Source organism: Lutjanus erythropterus, chromosome 9 (genome assembly GCF_056507025.1).
Source record: "Lutjanus erythropterus isolate fLutEry1 chromosome 9, fLutEry1.hap2, whole genome shotgun sequence".
In the NCBI taxonomy this organism is placed as follows: Eukaryota; Metazoa; Chordata; class Actinopteri; order Lutjaniformes; family Lutjanidae; genus Lutjanus; species Lutjanus erythropterus.
In genome coordinates, this window is record NC_139325.1 from 13,246,743 (window position 1) to 13,271,273 (window position 24,531).

The window sequence follows — 24,531 nt, forward strand, 5'->3', positions numbered from 1 at the left end:
CACACTGATACTAATAGTGATATGAAGCCTGTCACATGCTGAGAGAGACAAACCAAAACAATAGTTGAAATCCTCTTCAATTTATATCCCAATAAGTTGTGTATTACTAGGCTATTGTGTTAGTGTGACAGTGTGTTCACCTGCTGCAGCAGGTATGCAGGGGGTGAGAGCTGTGTGAGAGCTCTCGTGCACAGTGTCCACTCAGAGACGTGCTGTTGACGTCACTGATACCCCTGTCTCGTGCCTGCGCATTGACCGCTCACAGAGAGACAGACAAGACGACCACACAACCGACAAACTGCGGATTAACTTTCACCAACTTTGTTTAAATTGGTTCACTTTTCCAAATGTTCCTCTCTTCTCTGTTAGCAGCGGACGCAGGTGGTTTTGGTTGATAGTTCTGGTGTCTGAAAACTTTTCTTTTCTTCTTCTTCTTTCTGTCTGTGGGGTCAGTAACCTGTGCAGAGAGCAGAAAACGGATTTACTGAAAACTGGGATTTATCTGTGTTTAAACACTATCCTCGCCAGTCTTGGAGGCAGAATTGTTGTGCTTTTTTCTATTTTTCGAGGCGGATTAAAAAAAATAAAATATTTGTCAGTGAAGGAGAAGGCCAGGACTCCACCTGCGGCAAGAAAAGACAGGTGAGTCACTGTTAGGACGGAGACATTTAGTTCATTTCACTTTTACTAGCCTAATTTTACGGTAGATGGTAAACGTTAGACAAACGTATAGCTAGTAGCGACTTGAAATTCAACCTTTTTAGGGAGAAGACCTAAATAAGACCTAATTAAAATTGCATAATTTTACTTATTTCAACATTACAATTTGCCCTTTGATCTGCTGAGCCTGTTTAATCATGTCTGTACCAAATTAGTCTAACGGGACATAGGATTTCCCTTTTTAAAGGCTTTTAAAATATTGGTGCCTGTGTGTTAGCTATACCGATACCATAGGACATAAAACCTGAAGTGTAAAATAACTCACTATAAGCAGAAGACAGGCCTACACTTTAACCTGCATCTGTGGTCCCAGTGGTCCCATATGACTTTATGTCCTCCTGTTTTGCAGGACAGTTATTACTGTAACTGGTTTAACCTTTGGTGATGGTTGTCCTCTGTATGTTAGGGACGCACAATATAGATTTTTATCAGCCAATGCCAAAAACAGATAATTACCTGCTTCTAATGGCGAGACAGACAACAACATTTTTGTATCTTAAAAAGGAGTTAATATTACCTGTATGCACGCTGTTGATAAACAAGGCTAAGATGTAGTGAGCAAAGATGGATGATTTAATACCCCACGGCTCTGACTGAGCCAAATCTAGCTGACATCACTATTACAACAACAGCAACAAAAAGCATATTTACTCTGGCTTTTATGGAACATGTTGTCTACAAATTTAAACTGAATTCTAGGAAATCTGTCAAATCAGTAGAGCTGTAATGATTAATTGGTTAATCAATTATTAATCCAACACTAAAATAATTAATAATGACATAACAATAAAAATAAGTGTTAGTTGCAGCCTGACACATTAGATATTATTATGGCTGATATTTATTTGCTATAATTTCATCACTGGAAAATGAATAGTAATATAAATAATAATATAAATTCCCCATTGTAGGCTGATGTTTATTGTACATCTCTACTATATACAGTGGCACAAGAAGCTTGATCACAATATTAACTTTTAAGCAGACCTGACTATCTTGGTGGGTGATTTAACTGAACACAAAGTCTAAACTGCTCTGAAACAAACATGTGATGTAACCTACCTGTACTTCAAAGCACATCAATCCAAAATATAAGCAATGTTATTAGTTATGTATAGTAATATCATTTTTTGACAAATGACAAATGTTTGTTTAACTAAATGTATCACCTACAATATGGTGTTTGTGTGTCACTTAAGACCCTCAATGTCATATTACCAGGCAAAGGTGACTGCAGAGGGCTCAGACCACCTGCCCTGAGGAGTCAAGGGGACAAGGAAGGAAGGAGACAGACCATTTCTATTGTTGCCCTCCACTTCCAGCTGTATACAGATGTATGCTGAGAAAGTTGTGACAGAGGGTAAGATGGGTGAGTGCACGTATTACTTACACTGTTTTGTTATTTTGTTATTGCACCCGCCCCCCCCCCCCCCCCAAAACAAAAACAAAAAAAAAAACAACACACAACCACACACACACACACACACACACACACACACACACACCCTCACACACACACACACACACACACACACACACACACTGGTCATGCTGCAGCTCATGCTGCCTGTTTTCTGTATTTGGGACCAGACATCAGTCCACTGGACAGTTAAACATTAACTGGTTTGTTCAACACTGGCAGGCTGTCTCGCAAATGTTCCTTGCATTTATTTTTGAGTTTGATTTTCAGCTTGGAGAACACTGAGTGCTAGTAATATTTTTTCATTGATTAAAGTAAGTCCTCACTCCAATATGGTAACACTTTATTTAAAGGAGTGCACATACGACTGTCATTACACTGTCATCACCATGTCATGACACTTATCATGAACATAAAGGAGTCTTTATGAATGTTTGTGACTGTTGTCATCGAGAGTCATTTGGTCACTTTTAATGTAAAGTTGACATTGATTGAGATGTCTTTGTTACTGCATGGCAACTTGACACCATTGAAGCCAGTAATAGCTTTGTTATGACAGCATGACATTAATCAAGACAACGTAACCTATCAGTGTCTTGGTATACCGTCATATGCCAGTTTAACAGGGAATAGAGCACCAAGGTGGTTTTCTTGCTAGGTTTGGCTCAGAGCTAGGTATCGTTTAAAAAGATTACAACACCAGTACACCAGTACCCTTAAAATGATTCCTATAACAATGGAGTGCTTGATTCAATACCTTTTTTCAAAGGTTCTTCTTTATGAAGAGCCTTTTAAAAGTCATAAATATTAATAAAGACTCTTACATTCTCATGCCAGATGTCATGACCTTTATGAAGAACCTTTGCCATGATTAGCTGTGAGCAAAATCATATAAATAGTACATTTTTTTCTGGACCTCAGTACCAACAGGATTGACAGCAGGTATTATTTAACTGGAGAAGTTTTGATACTTCTTTGTTCTCAATACCTTAAAGGTACTGAGTACATATTAGGGTTTAATCCCAGGACATTGGACTCATGGGATATCTAAGACCATTTCCTGTCTTCCAGGAAATACAATGATGGGAAACAGGAAAAAAACGTTTTATTTATTTATCTTTTTAAAATACAGAACATATATGCAGAAAGATGTAGGAGTTTACGATCATAAAACATGCAGTAGACGTGTGTAATAGTTGTGCATACTGTACGCTGGTAAAACACAACACAGACTAATGATTAAAAAGCACATGCATGCTGGTGGTTAACTGAATTCATCTGTTGCTGGTAGCTCGCACTGCCAGCCTCGGCTCACACCAGCAGAGCAGCAGAAGAATGCTTAGTTTAATAGAATGACTTAGAAAACACCAAATGACTTGCTTTAATAAATTTTGTTTGTTTATATAATGAAAATTTGTAAAATATAACTTTAATGAGGTTGTTATTCTCAGAAGACAAATAAACTTGGCATTTCATAATTTTGGCAGTCAGAGTTGATCAGCAGATATAAGAAAGTTCAAGCTGGATGTGAATCTTATATTTATTCTAATGTTTATGGGCATAACTTGTGTTCTTTCGCTTCAATAATGATCAAAATAGCACACAAAAAGGTCAGGTTAGAAACACATACACTACCGGTCAAAAGTTTTAGAACACCCCAATTTTTCCATTTTTTTTATTGAGAATTATGCAGTTTAATGTCTCATTGTACTCTGAAATGAAAGCATAGAACAAATAAACAACTGAAGTTAAAAAAATAAATCATGGAATCAATTTATAAACCAAAATGTATTCTAAACTTTTGACTCATCAAAGTAGCCACCTTTGGCAGCTGAACACACTCGTGGTATTTTTTCTACAATAGAAATCAAATATTCTTCAGAAAGTTCTTCCCAACTCTGTTGCAGAAGTTCCCATAAATGAGTGGCACCTGTAGGTTCATCCCAAACCAGCTCGATGGAGTTTAAGTCTGGAGACTGTGCTGGACACTCCATGTTTTCAAGGTTACCATCTTGTTCTTTTTTCCTAAGGTAGTTCTGGCATAGCTGTAGGATGAATTCCTGACCTATTAGGTGCATACCAGAGGGTACTGCATGGTGCTGCAGAATGCTGTGGTAGCCATTTTGGTTCAGGATGCCTCTTACTCTGTACAAGTCACTGACCCTGGATCCAGCAAAACAGCCCCGGACCATCACGCTTCCTCCTCCATGTTTGACAGTTGATGTCACACACCGAGGAACCATCCTTTTGCCTACTTGACGGTTTACAAAAAAGGATTTCAAATTTTGATTCATCAGTCCATAACACCTTCTTCCAGTCTTCAGTAGTCCATTGGCAGTGTTTCATGGCCCAGGCAAGCCTCTTTTTCTTATTCTGACGTCTTAGCAATGGCTTTCTTGCTGCAACTCGACCCGTCAAACCTGAAAGTCGAAGTCTTCTCTTCACAGTTGAAACTGAGACTTGTTTACTACAACCACTATTAAGCTGTGCTTGAAGCTGTTGTCCTGTGAGTCACCTATCAAAGAAGCTGTTGACTCTCAGAAACTTGTCTTGTGATTCTGCTGTGGTTTTGGGTCTGCCTGACCTCTTCTGTCCGAATTTCCCCCAGTTTCTGAGTGCGTTTTGATGGTGAAGGAAACTGTACTCACTGACACCTTGGCTTTCTTTGCTATTTCTCTGTAGGAAAGACCTACATTTTCAAGTGTTATGACGGTCTGTCTCTCTTTCATTGTTAATTGCCTTTTTCTCGCCATTTTTATAGCAACACACTACTTTCTGCGGTACAGTACTGTTCAAATAATGCTGATGAAGGTATGGTACCATAGTGTGTTCAAATACTACTTTTGTACAGACAGAGGGGGTTGTAAGGAATCAAGAAAAGTTGGGACACCTGTAGGAATTGGTAGCCCCAACTTTCAAGGCTTGATCAACCTCCATTGCTGCAGAACACCTTTAAGTTGTTAACCCATTTCTTGTTCCTGAAAAAAGCCTTTTTGTGTAATTCTGAAATGTACATTATTTTTCAGTTTTGGGTAGCCTTACTGTTTTTTTTTTTTTTTTTTTACCTCTGGCATTCATTGGACTTGAACTGCTTGAATTTCAATAAAAAAATGGAAAAATTGGGGTGTTCTAAAACTTTTGACCGGTAGTCAAAAGTGTAATTCTTGTTGCATTTAGTGTTAATTGAAATGACCAGGATTTAGCTGAAGTTATGGCTTTAAAAAAGTTTATTTCCTGAGATTCCCAGGAAAATTGGCTTCTTTTCCCAGGATAGAAAAAGTCTCATTTTTAGGAAAAATATTAATCCCTAGGACTGATACTCAGCCCTAGTTTGATGTCTAAGTCAGCAACTAGCTAGCTAACTGATGAAAATAGCAAACAGTGGTTAGCTTACTTTGGCAACAAGTAAACAAGCTAACTGCTATTTTTCCATCAGCTAACTCTAAGCTAAATTGGCTTGGTACTGTACTCTGGCATCAATCCTGTCTTATCACATTTAATGACATCTTTATGACAAGTCCAAAATGTACCATTTTATTTGAGGTCAAGGAAGACACACTTATGATACGCTACACACCAGTGTCAAAACCAACCACACATGACAGTGTAATGTAATTTTTAAGTTTGATAATGTCAAGTCGTCATGAAAAAGACAATGACAGGTTATGTTTTCTTGGCTAATGTCAAGTTGTCATAACAAACACAGCAAAGACATCTCAAACAATGTCAACTTTGCATTAAAAGTGACATAACTGACCAAATGACACGACACTCATAAACATTAATAAAGACTCCTTTGTGCTCGTGCCAGATGTCATGACATGATGTAATGGTGGTCTTAAGGCCCATTTATGCTCCCTTTATGTTCAAAAATAGACATGTATGTTTTAAAAATAACCATCACTGCCCACATGCGTCCTTTACATTGACACAGATATTAAACAATACATGTACTAGAGGGCACCACCCAGAGTCAACCCCAAGCTTCCCCGAAGAAGAAGAGTCAGAAGTTTCTTGAAAGTTTCTCACGACAGCAAACATGGTGACACTGGAGGAGGCTGTAATGATGCACCCCTCGAGAAAGAGGCAAAAGCAGCGGCAGAGTTGTAGATGGAGGTGGTCTTTGCACCATTAATCCATCATAACAGTGGAGGAAGAATTTTTTCACTGCCTATTTGACTACAAACATCATTTACAATACTCTTGGATTTTTAAAACCTCTTCGTCATGTCCTGTGGTCGCGTATCGCTTGAACAGGGTACAGACATACAGATGAAACGAATGTAGAGTATGGACAGAAGGCCCTGTCCGTTTATATATCTAGCATAGAGCATAAATGAGTCTTTATGCACACCCCTTCAGAAAAAGTGTTACCCTCAAATAGAAACATGATAGTGATAACTGAGGTCTGAAAATAACCACCGCCCTTTACACTAAATTACACTTAATTACAGCACATAGTTACAGCAATAACAACACACTCTCTTGGTGGTCATAAACAAACAGCTCAATGAACCCTCATCACTGTCAATGTGAAGCTCTCCTACCTTCCTCCAGCAAACACACTTCCATCAGCATTAGTGAAGCCTGTATTTAAAGGGAGACCAGAGGATTCACATCTGCCCTCATGATACTGGGCATTACGTAGCTGTGAGGCGTGTTGTGGTGTTATAGCTTTACGGCTCCTAATGAATTTACTGCTAAGCATGTAATGCTGTTATATAGAAGTCAAGATAAGATTATTTCTGTGTTTGGCTGTTGCTAGAAAGCATGGCAGTATGTCAGCATGAGCTGTGAAACCCTGTGTTTGTGATGCATCAAAATATGTTGACCTTACATCTTCCTGTGTGTAGCATTTGGACTGTAAACTTTTTTTTTTTTTAGCAACAAAGCAAATCTTAAAACTCTGTAGAGATATTAAATTCACCCTTTATATGTTTTTACCCCATGATGCTGCTAGACAACAGTGTAGGTACCTACCTTACATTGTAGGGACAAATTCCAGTGTGCCAGCACAGAGAAGACAGTTATCTCCCATCAAGTCGTCTGCTGCTCTCACCAGCAGGTCTTCCTGGTAACTTTACTTTCTGTGTGTGTGAACGTGGTCTGCGAGATGTTTGGTTTTATAGTTTCTCTAGCCTGACTGAAGGGAGTCCACCCAGATGCAGTGAATCAGGCTGTGTTTTTAGTGTGTGTAATTACAAGAGAAACAGTCTGACAAGGAGTGGCACATGTGGTGTGGCTTATGTTGTGTATGGCTGGACTTAAATGAGGTGGAACAACATCTATTTTCAGCCACTAGCAGTGTTTACTTTCAATGTGACATGCTGATTGTACACAATACATGTGTGGACAAGTAGCGAGACACACTTTACATGCAACCACTCCTGTCACACAGGGCAGGGTGTCTTTTTAATCAGGCTAATATTTACTGCATAGTAAAGACTGTGTTTATTTTTGCTTTTCCGCCATGACAACCACTACAAGAATGAGTCACTGTTTCTGTTGTGTCTTCATCTGTGTATGCGTGAGGTCTCCATCTGCTTCTACACTCTTTTCTTTGTTTCATCCCATCCTTGCCACATTTATGTTCACCTCTGGAAGAGGGATATTCTTCAGTGTTCAAAACCCTTTAAACCCATTTTCCTATTTGGTTTGGAGTGAATGTATGATGAGCTTAAACGATAATCGAGTAGATGCTGACGATCCAGGCAGTTAGTAAGACGATACATGGACCTTGAGTGTGGATTATTCTGTCAAACTACTATTTCAAGGTGAAGAATGAACTTTCATAAGGAACTTTAAGCCAAAATGAGAAGTCATAAAGCGATATAGATGAAATCAACTGACCTTGCATGTCAGATTCATCCATGACAACAAGGGCTGCAACAATTAGTCGATTAATTGATCAATGATAGTTGATAAAAAGAAAATTAGTTGCCAAATATTTTGCTCATTGATTTCAATTATTTTTCAAACAAAAATGTCAAACATTTGCTTGTTCCAGCTACTTAAAAAGTAATAACTTGCTCCTTTGTTATTTTTGATAGTAAATGAAGAAGCGCTGGGTTTTGAACTGTAGGTTAAACAAAAGAGGTTATTTCAAGATGTCACTCTGGGAAATTGTGAATAACATTTTTCACATTTTCTTTTACATTTTTATAGACTAAACAATTAGTCATGAAGATAATTAGTTTGCAGTTTAATGACAACAGATCAAAATCTATCTGCTGTGTGATACGATTGGGCACTCTGGAAAAAAATTATAAAAAGACTTTAAGTTTGGATTGTTTTTTAAACCAATATGACTACAAATCTCATGAAAAGGAGCTTTAAACTTCTACTTTGTAAGCATGACTCAGACACAATTTTCTCTTATAAGCCTTTGGAAAGATTTTCTCAGAAAGAAACAGCTTCAGAAGTATGTAAGACCCTTGCATTCAGAATGAGTACTGCAGTCCAAATAGTGAATAGGACAAAGCTATAAACCATATTTTGGCCATAAGCCTCCTCCTCCGCCTCCTCCTCCTCATCCTCCCCAGACTCAAGGCTCAGGCTGTTTGCCTGTAGACTGCAGTTCAGGAGCAACGTAGGGACAACTGAAGAGTCCTTAACTGATCAGATAACTGATAACTGTCAGCTGTCTGTAGATGTAAAGCTAAGTCAGTTAACCTGAAAACAAAAGCCCACTGCTCCGAAAATAAACACTCTGCAGTTCAGTGACTGCCTGCCTTAATTGCCTGCCAGACTCTGTTAACGTATTACTCAGTTTAACCTTTAGAAACATCTGCTCCTTCTAAAATATTATTAATGATTTCTTGCAACTCATGAGCAGGCACTAACTCATTCAGGGAACACTCAGCATTAATTTTAACTCTAATAAATGTGAAAAAGGCAATCAAGAACAGATGTTCTGGACTAGAATGGAAATTTCGAAGGAGAACATGCTAGTTGTAGCCAGTATTTCAACTTAGCATGTTACCTTATTCTCTCATGACATATCATGGTCATTTTATGATTTAGTAAAGTAAATATATTATATATTTTTTTTCTTTAAGACACTTTTTTGGGGAGTTCTTTAGAGTAGTAGGTATTAGCCTTTGTAGAAAGATCCTTCAGAGAAAATATAATTTGACGCCTAAAACAATACCTTATGTTGTGTAACTATCATTTAGTTAAGCTTGGCTGGTTTTTCTTAATGCAGAATGTGTTGTCTGTGCATTTTCATGTTTTTCTCTCAATTTTGGTTTGACAAGGGCATGGACAGCCACAGGTCTCATATGGTATACAGCTGCTCTTCACTCAGCAGTGAGGTGGTACAGTTGGAAAGCGTGATGTGTGCACATTTATGGATATCCCAGAGGATGAATAACACACACAGGGAACCTTTTCCATCGTGCTGCTTCTGGCAGGTCATATAAGGATAGAAATAACCCAAAATAAAATGTGTGTATGTTCAGTATGTTTATATGGATGATGGGTCACACACAGTAAGTGATGATTCATTCTTACCTCTCGTGCCAGCTTTATTTACCAGAGTGGCGACAAACCATGGAAACAAACCACTCAGGGCAGCCCTAAATGTTGACTGCATTGTGAAACATTCCTGAAGTTCAACAGCACTGATTCATCACACCACTTTTATCAGTTGAAAAAGTCTCTCTTTGTTGAACATAAATTAAGCTTAAGTTTGTTGTTTACAAGCTCGGAGAGTGTTTAGAATAAATTTAACCGTTTCATTTAAATAATTTTCCAGATATTGCTCCATGAGCAGCGTTGCTACATCTGTACTACTCTGTACAAGTTTTACTTCTCTGGCAGGTTTGTTTACTTTATAGATGAAATGGTGGTCAATCTTCAGACAACTTACAATTAGAAAAATGTCTTAGAGAAGTCGTATGACTGAGTTGAGAATAATGAAAAATTGTAAGTATTTAGTAACTAAAACTGTCAGACAAACTTACAATATTTGCTTCTGAGAGGAATTTGAGAGTTGCAGAAAACAGAAGACAAATACTGAAGTAAAGTACAAGTACCTCAAAACTGTACTTAAGTTCAGTACTTGAGTAAATGTACTTTGTCAGATTTTAATCAGCAGAAATTACATTATATTTGAGAGAAGGCAGACATCTCTACCACTGAAATCTCCAAAACTGAAAGGAAAAACATGTATTTTTCATTTTGGGGTGAACCGTGCCTTTAAATAGTAGGTCAGTTTTTCTTTTGTTTGTTTTCTTGTTGTTCCTATAAACTTAATCCAATTTTACAACTCTGTCTCAAGAACTCTGGTTGAATCTTAAACACAACTCAAAATGTTCTTCAGTATTTTTATTATTCAAATACTAGAATATTTTCTGTCGCAAAGAAACCTACCTACCAACTATTTGAATGTTGCTCAGCCAAAGTTAGTAAACTCACAGACAGACATGGTGACTAATGGCACTGATTTATGAAAACAAAAAGTCACAGTTGCCTACAGCAATGACACCAAACATATGATCTGGACTCACATCATATACCAACTTTTTCTGTTGCAGCGTACTCATGAGCACATGATACCACAGTGATTTCAGAAGCACCCTGCCTCATAACGCACATACACACAGTGGTGTGTGGTCAGGTGGTCTCAGGTAGAAGTGGACACAATAGGGTGCTTGTTCTGTCCTGCAGTGTGATTGTGTGGAGCACTGTGTTGGGGGGGAGGTGAGCGGGACAGAAAGAAGAAGAAAGGAGTTTGGGAACAAGTGGGGTTGGCAGCACCAGCGTAGGTGTGTGTGTGTGCTGGAGTTGAGGTGTGTGGAGGAAATGTTGGGGTATTTCCTGGAAAACACACTGAAAGAATGAGCATGAGCCTGAAATGTCCCTCTGATAATATGTCCAGTGACACTGATCCAACACACTTTTTATTTCTCATGAAAATTTGTCCTGCGTGAATTTTATTTGTTTCTCTCCGTCTTTTTTTCCACAAATTCTACAACCCAAGGTGGAACAATAACACCATTCTCATGCTGACTGATCTTTTGGAGGGTAAGCCTGAGGGAGGGAGGGGGAAGAGAGGACAGGTACGGAAGGGGAGGAGGATCAGACATGAGGCACAAAGAGGGGAAGAGAGGAAGGAGGCAGATGGGTACGTGCAGTGGAGGTGCAGGTGGAGCTGGTCAGGAACAGGTTGTAGTGTAGACGGGGGGAACAGATGTGAGGAGATAAATGAGAAAGAGTTTAAGGTCAGTGGATTAGCAGGTCTACACAGCTATCACCTTTCTTGATTAAAAGAAATTTGGCAGCTGTGGGACCAAGGTCTGTACAACACTGGGTCCTTGTCATTCCCTGAGTTTTTCTCTTGCAGAGATCAAGAGATGTTAAGAGACTGACTTTAAGTTGGTAACTGCATAACCATTCTGGTCTGCATCCAGATAGGGCTGTCACAATCATGAATTTTAGTTGGTGATTAATTGTCATGCAGATAATTGCGATTAACAATGTCTATTTCTGTTCATTTTATGCCACTATTACAGTAGATGTAGATATATTTCTGGTAAACAAAAAATGCATATATGACAAATAAAATCCCATTACTGAAATATAAATTACTGATAATAGCAGGTACCAATCATCAACATGAACTATATACTATTGCCAAAACAGGCCATATCCTTGTTATCCACAATCATGTAGCACAAATTGTAAACAAAGTTACAGAAAATTGGCATAGGAAAATGAAAAATGATATGCATTTCCATCCACAATGGAAATAGTGATAGAATTACAGTTCTGTTACATCCAGCTGTTTTTATACAGGTCAGCTCACAATCAGGTGATTATGTGATAATGATGACAGGCCTACATACAGATACCCAGCATCCGAACAGGCCTTATACTGTAATGTCCAAAGAAAAACACATTTGATTCATTTACATTTGATATGCCCAATGTTACGGTTTGATCACAATATTTTAATGGAATTGCTTTTCATTGCAATTACTTTGTTAGAAAGCTGGAAGATGTGAGAGAGTATGGAACATGTTGGAGTGAGACATTGGCAGGAAGGAAACTCGGCATGTAGAATGTTTTCTCTGACTTGATAGGAAGCGCTCGAACTCTCACACAGTATCTCCAGTTGTTTCCTGGCACAGTGATGTGAGGTATCACTACTCCACTTCATAACAGCTCACAAAACGACAGATAACTAGAGACACAGACTTTAAAAAGCCAATATTAATGCATTTAATGCACTAATGGACTACAGTGATATTAGTAACACCTGCTCTTCCTGCTATGACAGATCAAACGCGTGCTGTGAAAAATGCCTGTAACAGTGACTTGTGTAAAATTGATACAGAAAGTAAAAGTATTAAAAGTATTTAAGGCTCTCCACAGGTGTAAATATGACAGTTAATGATGGCTGGATTTCATTTGGCTGCCTCAGTTTGATGGTCCTTGTATTGTTCGTGCAGGTTTACTGTCACACTATCGTGACTTACTGTGACACTTGAATATAACAGAGTCATGGGTGTGAAATATTAATCAATGTAATGAGCCAGATTGTGAGCTTTTTATGTTCGTATATCATTGTGGTTGGCGACCACATTTTGTTGGAGTCATAAAATATTAGAGTCATAAAATATTAAAGCAACAGACAAGATGATGTAACCTTGGCTGTAGTCAGGATTTACAGCTTTGTGATCTGAATTAATGTGTCTGTGTGAAGAAGAGGTGTAACCCCAGCCTCCTGCCTTTGTCTGCACTGTTGATCTAACTCTGATGAGGACGATGATGATGATGATGGGTTTGTGTTAACAGTTGATAGTGGGAAGTGAAATGAACTGAGCTGTGATGTTGATGTTAATGATTGTTGATAATGTCAAATCTATGGCAGGCGGACTGTTCACATGAAAACAGGATTTTTGTATGTTCAGCACTTTTTCTAAACCTCTTCTTTCCTCTACATTAATACATTAAACTGGCAAAACACTGGCTAGACAAATTTCTTGCTTTAACTCATCATTGTGAAGTAAATGTTAATATCGCTATAGAATAATGCTACCAACGCTGTTTAGACCAGTTCCCGATAAGCCTCGCTGTCACTATGCAATTCTGTCTGTCACCAAGTATCTCCCAGGAAAATAAGGCCTGATCACATACTGAATAATTTCTATCCACATTCATGTCTTCAATATTGACTAAATGTATGATTAAATATTTTTTCTTCTGTTTTCTACTCCCTCCTCTACCAGATTGTGCAAAGCAATACTCAAATTATTTTATTTCTCCACATAAAATTCTGACAATTTCACTATATCTCTTCTTTATCTCTTCAGTGAACGCATTTCTTTCTTCTCGCTTATTTCCAACATGGTGTTGATCAGTTCTTGACAGAAATTTGGAAACAAATGCGATGTGTTCCATGTTGTTGCTAGGGTCTGAAGAAAACAGAGAGTGATCTGGTTGCCAAACAATAATACCACTTGGAAGCGTTACGAAGTTGAAAAGTTGTCTCTTCCCACTTTAAATGCTGTAAAAAAAATCCCTGCTGCAGGTAAAAATGGAGGAATAAAAAAAGAAGAGTTTTCAAACCTTTTTATAACAGACTTGTCAAAGCAGGAACAGTACCGGTGGAACTAATAAGATTAAATTTGTCTCTGTACCATCATAAGTGTCCTTGCAAGCCATGACAGTGAGGGCCCTGCACCATGCAAGGACCCTGCAGTGGGTACACATGAATGGATTTATTAATGTTACCTGTGTTTTACATTCTGTTGCATGTTTGCAATTAAAAATATGCATTACAGTAGCTCTAAGGGTCAAGCTGACAAACTTAGGATAGCAGTAGCAGGTTCACACACATACATGACATGGCACCATATCCGAGCTTAAAAGTTTGTTCTTGGTTTGTGAAGAAATGCTAGACTTTAGACTATTGATCTAATCAGTGTCATTTGTTCTTTTCGGTCTGTGCCAAAAAATGTGCCTTCACAGGGACAGTGAGCTGAAACAGGTCATTTTGTTCATGTTTGTTGTGCAGCGGCTGAAAAGTTTGAAACAAGCCCAGATTAGCAACTAGCAGTCTGAACTTTTTCCATTAATTATTTTGTCAATAATTATAAAATAATAATTTTGTCATCATACTTAATAGATCTATACACTGTATATACACACTGTTTAGGGCCCCATTTGTTTACATGCCAGCAAAAACAGTTACCTTTAGTTCTCTGTTGTAAAATTTACTCTTTTGTTTTGTCTTCAGTCATCTGTGTTTATGGGAATGTTATGTAATGTTATAGGCTTGAATGCTGCTGTGTATCTGTACTGTCATGCATGCTTACATGTGTGTGTCTCTGTGTACATATGCTGTCAAATGTGTGTGTGTATGTGTATACACTCATGTATGTGTGTGTGTGTGTGTGTGTGTGTGCAGGGAGCAGGGGAATCTCTCTGACCTGTGTGTTGACCCCCTGCCGTGTGATCGGGGTGTGTATAATGCTGATGACCTTGGGAGCCATTGGAGCAGCCGTCTGGGCCGTAGGTCAGACCACATGCTTTCACACATACACACAGAGAAACACATTGTTTGATAAAAATGTGCTCACTGTAATTTAAATCTGATGAGGTGATGTGATGATCAAAAGTTTTTTTCATTATTTGCTTCCATACGCTACATTGATTTAACAAACACCTGATGTTTTTATTACCCTTCTGTAGTCACATATTGCACGATGGAGGAAGACATGGGACTATATGATGGTGAGTAAGAGCATAGGAGCAGACAGGGTGATGGTTTTAAATTCATAAGCAGTCTTTGAGCATATTTTAAATACAGGTATAATAATCACCATGAACCTACAGCTCCTCTGTGGACAATAACTACACTACATCTTATTGTCCACAGAGGAGCTGTAGGCTCTAATAATTATAATAAGAAGTCGGGAAGTGAGATAAAGGCACTTAAAAAAATGGCAAGCAAGGCTGTTCTCTCTCTCTCTCTCACTTCTGTAATAATTGTTGTTACTTAAGTGAAAAAGAACCATATATGATTGTCTATTTCTATATTATGAATTTTGATACAGATACAGGTCCCATTGCACATTTTTAAATATATGTTAGCAAAATAAAACAACAAATTTAAAACATTTTTAACATCTACAGATGCTGAAACTTAAATAGCTGCTCTGTGATGAGAACAGGCTCAAATCCTTACCAGTTAAAGTTACATTTGTTGTCTTTTCTAGCTCACATGTTGTCAATAGGAGCAGAATATAAACCACATATTATTCCCTGCAGTCCAGGTAAATTCTGCTGACCAACATCTTAGAGTGTTTGACTCCACCCAGAAGAGGTGGCGTCAGGTGTGTTCCTCCTCAGCCAATGAGCTGCTAGCTAGCATCAGCTGTGAGGAAGTGGGCTTCATCAGGTGAGATATTTTTGCAGGTTTATATCCCAATGTTTCCATGCAGCGTACTGTGATACAGGATTAAAGTGTGTGTGTGTATGTGTGTGTGTGTTTCAGTGTGGTGAATTACTCAGTAGCATCGGTGCCAGAGGCCAGTGGAGATGGTGGCGAGTTCTTCTGTGTCAGACAGGAAGAGCTCAGCTACGGCAAGAAAATCAAAGACTCATTGTTCCCATGGTAACAAACACCTGTCTGTGTGATCTCCCAGCAGTCCAGACTCCTACTACACTGTCCTCTCTGTTGCTCTTCCTGCCTTCACTGTCACTCATCTACTCGGTTAACACAGAGGAAGCTGAATTTTAATGTAGTTTGGATGTTTTCTGTTTCTCTGTCAGGTTTGTTCTAACTCTGTCTGTCTTTGTTGCAGTGACTGTGAGAGCAGGGAGGTTCTCACACTGCTGTGCCAAGGTAAGATGTGAGCTCAGATCTGCACTCATTCTGTCTGACACACTGGCACACTTTATACCCTGATACCCTACACCCACCCCTCATTTTTTTCACTTGCTAGACTTATCATCCTCCCACACACCTTGTTATTTGTGCTTCTTACTTTGTCTGAGGATTTGTAGCTTTACAGCCTGTCTGTCATTAGCTTTGTTTTCATCAGAATTGAAAAAAAAAAACACAAGAAAAGGTTTTATGCTTGCTTGATTGGGTTTTTACCTTTTTCAAAAAAGAGTTTTGAGTAAACAGGAGATGGAAACACCTTCTGACATAGTGATGATTTAACCTGATGACAGATCAGCTGTTTGTGCTCCTCCTCATTGCTCCCATGGCTCAATAATACATCCATGATCTCTCCACATAGATGAAATCTTTAACACAGGAAATAAACAGAAATATCATATTTCCACTGTGTTTTTGATGTTGTTTTTCACTGCTTGAGTGGTGCCTTTCGACTGGTGCAGTTTAATTCCACTATCTTCCTACGCCCTCTTCTTCTGCAGTGATATGAAGTTAATAACTACAATTTTTTTTTAATAATGATAACAAATGTTACCTTGACTTGATGTGGTTGAGACATTTGGCTTATCCTGTTGGCGTCAGAGCTAGTCAATAAGATACACAGAGAATGAAATGTTTGCTGCAGCAGCCACTCAAACTGTCATTTACATTTTCAAATTCTTCTTTAAAAAGACAGTCTTTATGGTATCAAATGTAATATAATGGCTGGTAAGCTGCCCTGTGTTGTCTTTGACGTGCTGTTCTTCCTCTTCGGACACACACCAGATTTCACAAGTAGGCTGGGGAAAACACTGGGAGAATTGCAAATTCTGCCTTTAATTTCAATTATTGAAACTGATTTCTAATTACAATTGTTTTTTGATTTAACATTGAAATTGTAATGGCCCTAGTTATAAATTTGAAAATACCACCTATGTTAGATAAATAGTAATAGCAGCACCGTTTGCTGTGGAGCTTATCAGTATTTCAGTACTAACCAATCAGGAACTGGTACCAGTTAAGCTCTGTCTCCCGATACCCAGTTCTAGCACCACCTACTGCTTACCTCACTGAACTAACTCCTACTATTAGTAAGTGGAAACAAGCATTTGCAATATATTTGGATGCAAACTGGGCTATTGATTTCTGGTTATCTCATCTTGATTTTTCTCATCCATTCTCATTATTACTCTGTTTCACCACCTACAGTGTACCCAGACAGTAAATGTTTTTTTTCTTTCCCTCTGTGTCAATCTCACTGTCCGTGGCAGACTGTGGCAGGCGAAGTTTTGCAGCGGACCGTATAGTTGGTGGTGTGGATGCCAGGCAGGGCAGTTGGCCCTGGCAGGTCAGCTTGCAGTATGATGGAGTTCATCAGTGTGGAGGATCAATCATCTCCAACCGCTGGATTGTCTCAGCAGCTCACTGCTTCCCTGAGTAATTAATAAAACCTCAGTCTATACAGAAATCATTTTTAGACTTAAAGCACATGCTGGAAAACTGATTATTTTTTTTAGATTTTATAGTGAAAAAAAACAAAACAACATAAAACAAGATCCATAGGTTTGATCAAAATGCTTGCTGGAATTTTAGGTCTACTTTATTTTGCAATTTTCAGGTGACTGTACAACAAACTCTGTTGAAATGTTGTTGTACTATTTGATTGAGACACAAGCAGAATCATGGTAATTACTGCATTTATTGTGAGTATTGGTAAATCTCTCGTGACACTTCTTTGTGTCTTCTTGTTTCCATGCTAGGCGGTATCGCTTCGTAAACCGCTGGCGTGTGCTGCTGGGCTCCATCTATAATAAACCGGTCAACGCCAACGTGGCGGAGGTGAAGACCATCGTTTACCACAGCAGCTACCTGCCCTTTGTCATTTCTAACATTGATGACAACAGCAGGGACATCGCTGTCCTGGCCCTCACCCAGCCACTTGTTTTTAATGGTAGGACACAAATTTTCAACAAATCGATTGCATGATGACAGCGATCAGAGATGAGGAAGAGTGGTTCAGAAATGGAGAGAGCCAGAGAGACAGGTTGACCAAAAGAACTCACTGATTAATTAAGAAAATAGTTGGCAGGTTAATAAATGGTGAAAGTAATCATTAGCTACAGCCATAAAAGACAGTGGTCATGAAATGTTGAGTTTTATTTTCAACTGATGGAGCCTGCTTACACTTTATCAATTTTACTGATATCTGACATTTTGTGGCAATGAATCTAATTTTTATTATTTTTGGATTAATTTCCTCCGTGATAGCTGCCTCACACTTTGGGTTCATAATATATAATGATTTATAAAGTGTTTACAACTTAATTAATAAACTAACCAATTATAAACAATTTATAAAGGTAGACTTATTGTAAAGTGGTGTCCTGTAATTTGTCAGGACACCTCAATAAGTCTAAATCAACATATTTAATGGGTTGTAGGTAAATGTTTTGAGCAAATGACAAATATATAAATGCACATATATGATATAAACCTTACCTGTACTGACCAATAAGAGAAAACAAAAACAATGAAGACCTGTGCAGATACATGGACATAGACGAACAAGGGTCACATCTGAAAATGCAGTGACGTAGAGGTTAATTGTTGAGTTGTTGATATTGATTCATAACATACTAATATAGAGTAGAGCAAATAAGAAACTCTACAAATCAGCATTATAGTAAGGCGTGCCTGACATCTAGTGTTTGATGTTTATTATCACAACTACAGCATGAAGTCCACTTAACATATGAGAGTAACACATGTGGGATACAGTTGAAGGTTCCAGTAAATGCCTCTCTGTGCAGTGTCCTGTTCATTTCAGGTAGAGGATGATAAGTTACCTGTTTCACTCACCTGTTTCATAAATATGTTTTTCTTGAATATACTCTTGACTTAGACAGCATGGTCTAATGAGAACGGTTCTGTTTCACCCTGCCAACAGACGACTATAAAAACAAAGATACAACATATAAGGTGGGAGTGAGAACAAGACAGGAGCTTACCTAAAAGTTAGACCAAACCTAAATCTGCAGTTTTGTTTCAATAATACTTTAGAAATGTTTCTGTTGCTCCAGGCATCAGTGCACAATGAGAAAATATAAAAACTGGAATTGTAATGGTTTCTTATGGATTTTATTCTGAGTAAATTTTGATGCCCTCATAGTAGTGGACAATCTGGGGACCTTGCACAGCATTTCCTAAAAAATCTCTCAAGGTCATGAACTGAACCTTTACAGGGCATTAGAGATGTTCCTAAAGCATCTTTCATAGCACCTTTTTATTATGAAGTTACTGCAGTTCAAAGTTTCCTACATAACTTCAGGGGGATGTTCCTTTTTGGTTGTTTTATAGTCACATTACAACATTATAAGAGGAACATTTGGGGAATTGAGCTATTTCCATGATTCTCTTTTAGTGACATGGGGATGTTTTCATCCAGAACTGCATCTATGTTAGGATACAGTATGACTTTTGATGTATGCTCTGTTTGTGGTCTTTTATGGTAAGATGGCATCACAAAGACAACTTTTGGGATGTAAAGAAAAGTTCCCATATGGTTCTCTGTAGGTCATCTGAGAATATTCACGTAAGGACTTTTTAAGAGGAAAAGGTTCCCTTGATGTACTCTCCCAGAGTGTTTGAGACATCTATTTTTAGGTCCCATATAGGTTCTGCAAAGGTTTCTGTAATGTCACTAAAGATTTTGCAAACATTATTGACTAGAGACTTAAAGGCAATGTCCTATAGTAGTGGTCTCCGTACAGTTCCCAGAACATCCTGAATGTTGAAAGTTGGCCAAATAATGTCTCCCCACCTTTGTGAATTCCACATCATGACTGTCCGGAAATGTTCTGGCAACGTTGTTTACACCAGCAGGGATGATCTCAAAATGTTCTGGGAATTTCTAGCTGGGTTGTTTGTGTTTGAACTATTATTATGTTCATGTGTTTACCTAACATTTGCTTTGTGTTTGAGTGTAGAGTACATCCAGCCCATTTGCCTGCCAACATACGGTCAAAGACTGATTGACGGTCAGATGGGGACAGTAACCGGCTGGGGAAATGTAGGATATTACAGTGAGTCTATACTTCATTACAGCTGTGCACAGTGCAACAAGACTTGTTGAATGAGATTATTTACATTACTCAATTTTTCTGGTAATTATTTTTTTTGTCATTAAATGTATCACTGTGCTCAACATGTTATTGCAACAATCACCAGTGTACACTGCATTTACATTATACCATGGTCTGGGTGAATACTCTTTTCTGATTGGTTGACAGCTGTGCATTAAAACTATTTAACATACAGTTTGGCTCAAGTTAGTCGTTGAAATTCATCTTCTACTCAACTTTTAACAATAGCTATAAACAACATTAAAGAGCACCGCTGTCAAAGCTCATGCCACTGCCTAACTGGAGGTGACGTGAGCAAGTGAGCAAACAGCCGATTGCTTCATTTTTCTAAATCAGAACCTCAGGATCTCAACCTGCTCTGTGGGTCGCTAAACAGACTGAGTGATGAGTTGCTTGCTTGAAAAATCGCTCACTCTGACTCTATTTCAGCGAAGTTTCACGCACCTCCAACCTATTTTATCTGACTAAAATCGATGTGACATCCTTGGCGTTTCTGTTTCCCCCCATCAAATCAGATGAAAGAGAAGACAAGATTATTAATTAAGAAGGTTGAGAAGAAGCACCTTTTATATGACCCACACCTTTTTATAGGAATACCCTCAAAAGAACAGGGTTTGGAAGGAAGAACCAACTATAGAGAACTATAGAGGCTGATTTAAGAAAATTATGTCAGTTATGAATGAATAAATCAGACATGTAATTTACTCATCTACAGAGGGAGGAGTCTCAAGTGCACCACTGTGATGTCGCTCATATATGTGAACAGTTGTTCACTCACATCACTTCTAGTTAGAAAGCAGTGTTTATTTGTTATCAAGTGCAGCAAGCCAGTTAACTTTAGTTGTAAAAGGGACTAGAATTATTCCTTGTCATGGAAACAGTTTGCTTCATAACTTTCAGGTTTGAGTGCAAAACTTTCCCCAAAAGTCTGAAAATGCTTTGACTTCACTTTGTTAACAAATGACCATGGTATAAGCAGAATAATCAACTTGAAAGTGTGAGTTAAATGGCTTTGTGTCAGGTGGTTTTTGGCCTCCACATCGTGCCTTCAAACCATTGAATGCACATCTACTCATTGATTATCTCTTACTTAATACCAGAAAACGTGAGAATAGAGTAATTGAGTTTTGACAGCTGCAATACTTCAAACAACAGCTGGCAGTTGATACAGTGTTTTTGATATTTCTTACTTGCAGGTCACCTTGCAGATGTTCTCCAAGAAGCGAGCGTCCCCATCATCAGTGACGCTGTCTGTAATGCTCCTGATTACTACGACAATCAGATCACCACCAGTATGTTCTGTGCTGGTTATGAGAAGGGAGGCACTGACGCCTGCCAGGTCAGGGTGTGCCTGTGTTGATATGTTCTGATGCATCAAAGCCAGTGTGTTTATATATGTGGGTTTCTAAGTAGGGACCTCTGTTCTGTGATATACCCTCGTGTGTGTCTCCTTTTTTTAATCAGATGCTTGTTTTTCTGTGTGTGAACTGCTATAATCGTCTGTGGTTTCAGGGAGACAGCGGCGGTCCTTTTGTGGCAGCCGACTGCCTGTCTAAGACCAGTCGGTATCGTCTGCTGGGAGTGGTGAGCTGGGGAACAGGATGCGCAATGCCCAAGAAACCTGGTGTCTATACCAGGGTGTCCCGATTTCTGCCCTGGATTTCTATGGCCATGAGGGTGAGAGACTGGACACTTTTATTTGATTTTATTACCACTTCTTGTGTTTTTTTGTGTTGATGCAATGCCATAATGTCAGTCAAATGAACTGACTGCCAGTAATATATGTATTCATATTCATGTGGTGAGGAATTCCTCATTTGGACAAGTGGAAAGATAACTCCAAAACAGTCACCTTTCTATTGTTCCCATTAACAAAAATATCATGTGGTATATTAAGTTGTGTAATATGAATTTAACTTTAACATTATTTAAGCTGAAGATTTGTATATAGCATGGAGAACAGATGATTAATGGAGGTCATGCTAGTTTTCCTCACCGACTTACTGACAAATTATGTCATTTCCAAATTTAGGAAACAAAATGTTTTCATAAAATGTTGCGTCACCACCAAGAGTGCAATATATTCAGAGCTGTGGAAATTGATTGATTGATTGATTACATACATGCCTCAAGATTAGAATGGAAGCTTTAGTTATCTATATCTATAATTTCTTCTTGTGACATTACATATGTGTTTAACAATTTCTCATCTCTCTCCTCCAGAACTATCAGAACTCACCAGGGCTTCACAAAATGGCCCGGACATGAGATTCCTGTTCCCACATTTCTACTTTTTCTATTTTTGGATGAAAATATGAAAAGGCCTTGTAGACATCAGTGGGGACTGTTTGACAAGAGGACAAAAGGCCTTTATGTCCATGGTTTCAGATTCCCTTTCTAACTTTTTTTTAGTGAGAATTCAACCACTTCCTGAAACTTCCCTCTTTGTTAAATGTCTAAAATGATTCACAGACAGATCTCTTAAAGGCCCAGGCCACACTGCCTGCCTGAGTAGCACATGTGTTCTTGCTTTTCATTTCAGCGTCCATATTGACATGTTAGAGTAGCCACACAGCGGGCTTGAGCAGCGCAGCTCAAGTGCACAGTTCTCAGCAAAAATAGACTGTGAAAATGATCTGTTTATTGTCATATCATCATCATACATCATGGAGAAAATCAGACTGCTTTCTGGTTACAACTCTTTTCTTTTCTCTTGCTTCTGTAAATTCAGTGTAAGAAGACAGGTTAGCCGTCATGCACAGGTGAAGGTTGACAGTGTGTCCTGTGCAAAGAGACGTGAATTTTTAAACTCATTAGCAAAGAGTCATTGAAGTTTATTAGCTTTGTTTTCATGAAGTTAAATATTGACAAAGGGGCAAAAGTGAAATAATAATACTTTGTAGAATCACTATACTGGATTTAAGAAGCTAGTTTTGTAAAATATACTGAGATTATTTTTCTGAGATTACTTTTTCTTCTCTTGGTATGTTGTAGCTTCATACTACCACAATGTCACCAGAAATGAAATAATTCCTATAACTTATGAGCTAAAAAGCAATAAATTTAAAGGCTCAGGTTCATCATCATTGCTGTTGGTGAAATTGCAAGAGTTCATGCAAGAAGCACTGGACTTCCTGTAGCCATTGCAGTACAGGCTGCACTGACGTTGATTTATAATAAAGATCAGTAAAGATCTTATGTAACCTGAACTCTTTTAGTACTTTGACATCAACAGCACTAAGACACACACACACACACACACACACACACACACACACACACACACACACACACACACACACACACACACACACACACACTATTAGAGATGCAATGCTAATTAATAACTAAAGCATTGCATGGTGAGCTTTATTTTGTAAAATATCAACACACATCAAACTTCATGTTATAATTAAACTCCTACATGTGTGATACATGTCATGTCTTTTTATATGCAGTAGCCTTTTGTATGAAAAATAATTATTCATACAATTTCTGTCCTAACTCCCAAATGAACTGATGAAGATGATGCTCATGTTGAAATCAGTATTTTGTTGTTTTCTTGTAAGTATAAGTCAGTGTTTTGTTTATGTAGATGTTTATTTGAGACATTATGTTCCTGATGTTCCACAGATCTTAAAGCCAAGAGTGCAATAACAACCTAAATAATCTTCTCAGAAAATATATGTTTTAGCAGCACATATTGAATACCACGTTTCAAATGCTTGTGACGTTTCATCACATTAACTGCTTTGAGTTTGTAGTATTATATAAAATACTCCCTTTACCTTTATATTTAACATAAACCACAAACATATTTCAGCAGTACTCTTAGTTTTGGATTGTTTTTTAGGGTTCATATCACAGTGACACTGGGACACAAAATGCTCGCTGTACTTCTATATATTTCTTTTACAAAGTAGTGAACTTTGAAATGAAAAGAGTAATGATTTTTGCTATATTCAGATACAAACAATAAATATTTTGAAGAGCATTCAAGATTAAAGCTGTCAAGACTTTGCTGGACTGTAAAAAGATGTTTTGACTAAATCTGGTTTTTGAGACATATGACCAAAATTACAAACATTAAGCAAATACAAAATATATACATATACTACACAACAATTAAAATACAATATAGAAAATATATTGTAGGATTCTATTACTGTAGATATCACTGAATCTGTATCCCACACCTGGCCTACACAAAGAACGGGATGTGAACACAACTAACTTTATACTAACTAAATACCTTTGAACCCTTCCTGGCACTGATGTTTAGTTCCTGACTGAACAGATTGTAATGTCCATTGATGAAGTCCCATAATACTCCCCCTGTGAAATAAAACTAATGTATG

General features: G+C 38.1%; 1 protein-coding gene across 2 annotated transcripts; it reads left to right on the forward strand.

Annotated features, from left to right (window-relative positions):
* Window positions 1-85: 85 nt before the first annotated feature.
* hpn (hepsin) lies at window positions 86-24,292 on the forward strand. 2 transcript variants are annotated; one of them, XM_084726195.1, is made up of 13 exons: window positions 86-642; window positions 1,942-2,080; window positions 14,556-14,663; window positions 14,840-14,881; window positions 15,419-15,548; window positions 15,645-15,764; window positions 15,955-15,995; window positions 17,303-17,468; window positions 17,792-17,982; window positions 20,018-20,113; window positions 21,370-21,512; window positions 21,686-21,850; window positions 22,397-24,292. In XM_084726195.1, exons 2-13 carry the CDS (start codon window positions 2,053-2,055, stop codon window positions 22,439-22,441), a joined length of 1,275 nt encoding a protein of 424 aa, XP_084582321.1. In that variant the 5' UTR covers window positions 86-642; window positions 1,942-2,052; the 3' UTR covers window positions 22,442-24,292. The 2 variants fall into 2 exon arrangements, with proteins under 2 accessions (XP_084582321.1, XP_084582320.1); XM_084726194.1 differs by having other exon boundaries at window positions 87-642; window positions 1,942-2,089.
* Window positions 24,293-24,531: the final 239 nt, after the last annotated feature.